The sequence below is a fragment of the Sardina pilchardus genome, chromosome 16, assembly GCF_963854185.1.
Source record: "Sardina pilchardus chromosome 16, fSarPil1.1, whole genome shotgun sequence".
NCBI classification, from domain to species: domain Eukaryota; kingdom Metazoa; phylum Chordata; class Actinopteri; order Clupeiformes; family Clupeidae; genus Sardina; species Sardina pilchardus.
Window position 1 is genome coordinate 28,593,653 of NC_085009.1, and position 4,768 is coordinate 28,598,420.

A 4,768-nucleotide genomic window follows, 5' to 3' on the forward strand; every position below is an offset into this window, starting at 1 on the left:
ATTCCAGGTTTGGATGCAGCCATATCATGCTGCACTGATAGATACACGTTTTGGCAAAATGACATTCACAAAGACATGTGACATTCACAATGCAGAACAATAATAATATGGTCTTATTGAAAACCTTGGTATTGTAATGCAAAGTTAAACCAGATATGTATACACTAGGTGCTTGAGGAGAAGATCATCACCTTTGTGAAGAATGAGCTGAAGAGATACAAGAAGATTCTGAGTCCAGATTACCAAGAACACTTTGAGGCTAAAGAGCAGGATGAGAGTGATGCCAGAGAAGGGGCTCTCAAGATGGCATTGCACTTCCTGAGGAACATGAAACAGAAACATATTGCTGACAAACTGCAAGAAAGTAAGATTTTGCATTACCCAGTGTCTTGTATTACATTTATGAAAACCTTTATTGCCCCGAGGGGAATTTGTCTTGCACTCAATGGAGCCACATTGAACATTTAAGCACAGACAACAATAAATAACAGTAAATTAATATTTTTTTAAAAAGACAAACATCTAGTAAGATTGAAGACGTAGAGAATACAGAACATTAACATCAACAACAACACTATCAACACAGCAATGATAGTGATATGCAGTCCCATGCATCAGTCCACTAGCTGAGATGCATAAATACAATTAGATAAATAATAAATGGTGCACATTTAAAATGTCTATGTGCCTGAGTTTGATCTGTTCGGTAACTCCTCGGCACAAATGATGTAATGGCACGTATTATGGTGAAATAGATTAACAGTATTTTTCCGGTGTTGGTGGCTTAATGGACATGATTGTATTGATTTTGTTCATTTTCTTGTGAATTAGACAAATATGATGTGGTTTGTCAAACGGAGCTGAAGAGAAATTTCAAGAAAAAGTACCAGAGTGTGTTTGAAGGAATACAAAAGCAAGGCAGCTCTGCTCTGCTAGAAAAGATCTACACAGAGGTCTACATCACAGAGGGAGGAAGTGGGAAAGTAAATGAGGAGCATGAAGTCAGGCAGATTCAGTCCATCTCCAAGAGACCAGCTGGACAGGAGACACCAATCAAATGCAGAGACATCTTTAGGCCCCTACCTGGCCAAGACAAACCAATCAGAAGTGTCATCACAAAGGGAGTAGCTGGAATTGGCAAAACTGTCTCAGTTCAGAAATACATCCTGGACTGGGCTGAGGGGAAAGAAAACCAGGATATCCACTTCATATTTCCACTGCCTTTTAGGGATCTCAACAACATGAAAGATATACAGCTCTCTTTGATGGATCTTCTTCACCATTTGTTCTCTGAAGTTAAGCAGTTAACTTTTCCCAGCCAGGGGAAGTACAAAGTGTTGTTCATCTTTGACGGTCTGGATGAGTGCCGACTCCAACTAGACTTTCGGAAAAATGAAATTTTGACAGAAGTGACAAAGGTCACTTCATTGGATGTTCTGCTGACAAATCTCATCAAGGGTAATCTGCTTCGCTCTGCTCTCCTTTGGATCACCTCTCGACCAGCAGCAACCAATCAAATCCCTCCTGAGTGTGTCGACCGAGTCACAGAAGTACAAGGGTTCAGCGACGCTCAGAAGGAGTTGTACTTCAGGAAGAGGATCAGTGATCAGAATCTTGCCAGCAAAGTTATCACTCACATAGAATCATCAAGAAGCCTCCACATTATGTGCCACATACCAGTGTTTTGCTGGATTGCTGCTAATGTTATTGAATTACTTCTGAAGACTGAACGAGGTCAGCAAGTTCCAAAGACTTTGACAGAGATGTACACATATTTCCTTGTTTTCCAAACCAAGCAGAGGAGTATGAAGTTGGAAGGAGTTTATGACACAGATCCACAGTGGAACCAGACTAGTCTCCTTACTCTTGGAAAGTTGGCCTACGAGCAGCTGAACAAGGGCAACCTGATCTTTTATGAAGACGACCTTAGAGAGAGTGGCATTGATGTCAGAGAGGCAGCAGTACACTGTGGCATCTGCACCCAGATATTTCAGGAAGAGTCAGGCCTTCATCAGGAAAAGTTGTACTGCTTTGTGCATCTGAGCATCCAGGAGTACCTTGCAGCTTTGTATGTGATCCTGATGTTAGTAAATGAGAATGAAGATCTCATGTCCCCACAGCAACCCTCCAGAACAGTGTTTCAACTTCTGAGATGGCAAACAACGGACAAATCCATGACCACCCTACAGAAGAGTGCAGTGGACAAAGCTTTGGAAAATGAAGACGGGCGCTTTGATCTGTTCCTCCGTTTCCTTCTTGGACTCTCTCTGGAATCCAACCAGAGACTCTTGAGAGGCCTAATAAAGAAAGTACAACATGAAAGCAACGAGGAAATAGGCAGCTACATTAAGACAAAGATCAGGGAGATGCCATCATCAGAAAGAGTTCTCAACCTCTTCCACTGTCTGAATGAAGTCAATGATCACTCCTTAGTGGAGGAGGTCCAGAGCTTCCTGAGTGCAGGGACACTTTCAGCAGCCAAACTCTCGTCCACACAGTGGTCAGCTCTTGTGTTTGTGCTTTTGACATCAGAAGAAAAGCTGGATGTGTTTGATTTGAAGAAGTACAGCAGGTCTGATGAATGTCTCCTAAGGCTTCAGCCAGTAGTGGAGGAATCCCAAAAGGCTCTGTGAGTAGGATATCAATAGCTATGGGCGGAAATGTGTGTGTGTGTGTGTGTGTGTGTGTGTGCGTGTGTGTGTGAGAGTAGGATATCAATAGCTATGGGCAGAAATGTGTGTGTGTGTGTGTGTGTGTATGTGTGTGTGTGTGTGTGTGTGTGTATGGGCGGAAGGTGGATGGTAATTTAAGCTGATGTTAAAGCAATAGTTCGGAATTTTGGACATAGGACCTCATTTCCAACTTAGTCGGGGTGAATAGGTCGGTGAAGACCATTTTCAGTGAATTTCTGCCCTTCCTTGAGTTGCAGCGTTCATCTCGTGCTAACCTGGTGCCGAGATAACGCAAGTCAACGGTAACATCCAGCCTGCCACTGAAAACACTCCACAGAACACCCGAAACAAATATTTTATAGCTTCAGACTATCGATGCACATGCCTGTGTTGATAGAACAATGTTAGAAATAAAGCTAACCTTGCATCGCATTGCAATAGCCTACTTTGTTCCCTGTATGGCAGTGGCGGATTGATATTGAGAAACTAGTCCCTCAAAATGTAATAAATCATTGAGTTGCAAGGTTAGTTTTATTTCTAAAATTATTCTATCAACACGGACATGTATATCGATAGTCTGACGTTTTAATTGACTTGTCTCGGGTGTGCGGTGGAGTGATTAAGACTGTTTTGGATGTCAGCCTGATGTTACCGTTGAAATGCTTTAGCTCAGAACCAGCGTTAGCAAAGGGGGACGCTGCAACTGAAGGAAGGGGCTAAACGCGATAAAAACGGTCTCCACCGACCTAAATTATATCACCTCGGTAAAGTTGGAAATGAGGTCCTATGTCCAAAATTTCGAACTATTCCTTACAGTAAAGTATGAATCAGAAGCACAACAACACTAATGCACTTATGGTCTCTGTTATGATATCAAAGTCCTTTCTAGAGAGTCTGTTAACTGGTGGAATGTTTTCCCCTTAAGGCTCAACAGTTGTGGGCTCACTGAGAGGAGCTGTGCAGGTCTGGCATCTGTCCTCACAAAAGCGTCTTCAAAACTGAAACATCTGGACCTCAATGCCAACAGCATTGGAGATATTGGGGTCCAAGAACTGTGTAGTGGACTGGGTAACCCAAACTGTGCACTGGAGACACTCAGGTAAGACATTTCAGTATTCCATAATGATCAGTTTTGTGGCTTCATTTATGCAGTGTGGTGCATCTGGGGATGTAGCCTCAGTAGACTGACAAAGCTGTCTCTTTACAGCCTGTCATACTGCAGTATTGGAGAGGAAGGCTTCAAAACTCTTGCATCAGCACTGAGATCAAACCCCTCACACATGAGAGAGCTGCTGCTGAGTGGGAATAAAGCAGGAGACTCAGGAGTGAAGCATCTTTCTTCTCTTCTAGAGGATCCCAACTGTAAACTGGAGAAACTACAGTGAGTATCACAAGACCAAATACTGGCTTTATTTAAATGATCATGCATTTGTTTGTGTTTCTGTGTGTGTGTGTGTGTGTGTGTGTGTGTGTGTGTGGGTGGGGGGGGGGGGGGATTGGGGGGAGGGGTCACCATATAACACTAATGTTGCAGATGGCACCTTATATGTACACATAACATTGTCAGGTTGATGTAAATTCTCAAAGTCTATTGTAAACAACACTGCCACATTTAAGTGTTGTACTTGGAAAAGGATATATTATTTTCTGGTGTATTGACTAAATTCTTTCCTTCTAGACTCTTTGACTGCAGTATCACAGAAAATGGCTATGCCAGTCTGGCTTCAGCCCTGAGGTTAAATCCCAAATACCTCAGAGAGCTTGATCTCAGAGGAAATGATCCAGGGAAATCTGGAGTCAAACTGCTTATAGACCTAAAGGAGGATCCACCGTGTACACTGAGAAATATCCAGTAAGTATATTTCAAGAAGAACAGTTTACAGTCCAGTTGCGTATTTGAAGAGACCAGATAAGCTAAGGTCCTGCAGAGAAAACTGAACCTGTGAGATTTAAAGCTGCAGCACCAGGCCAAGCAGATAAATTAGTTACACACACACACACACACACACACACACACACACACACACACACACACACACACACACACACAAAAGAGTAGCATACATAATGCACTCTTTCTGACAACAGCATATGTA

General features: G+C 42.6%; 1 protein-coding gene across 1 annotated transcript in view; it reads left to right on the forward strand.

The window, feature by feature from the left end:
* The first annotated feature begins 205 nt into the window (after positions 1-205).
* LOC134059643 (NLR family CARD domain-containing protein 3-like) overlaps positions 206-4,768 on the forward strand; it is a 23,188-nt gene continuing 18,625 nt past the window's right edge. Inside the window, exons 1-3 of the mRNA XM_062516086.1 lie at positions 206-364; positions 832-2,632; positions 3,598-3,771. Coding sequence (XP_062372070.1) covers positions 304-364; positions 832-2,632; positions 3,598-3,771 — 2,036 coding nt within the window. The 5' untranslated portion in view covers positions 206-303. The remainder of the gene's footprint in view (positions 365-831; positions 2,633-3,597; positions 3,772-4,768) is intronic.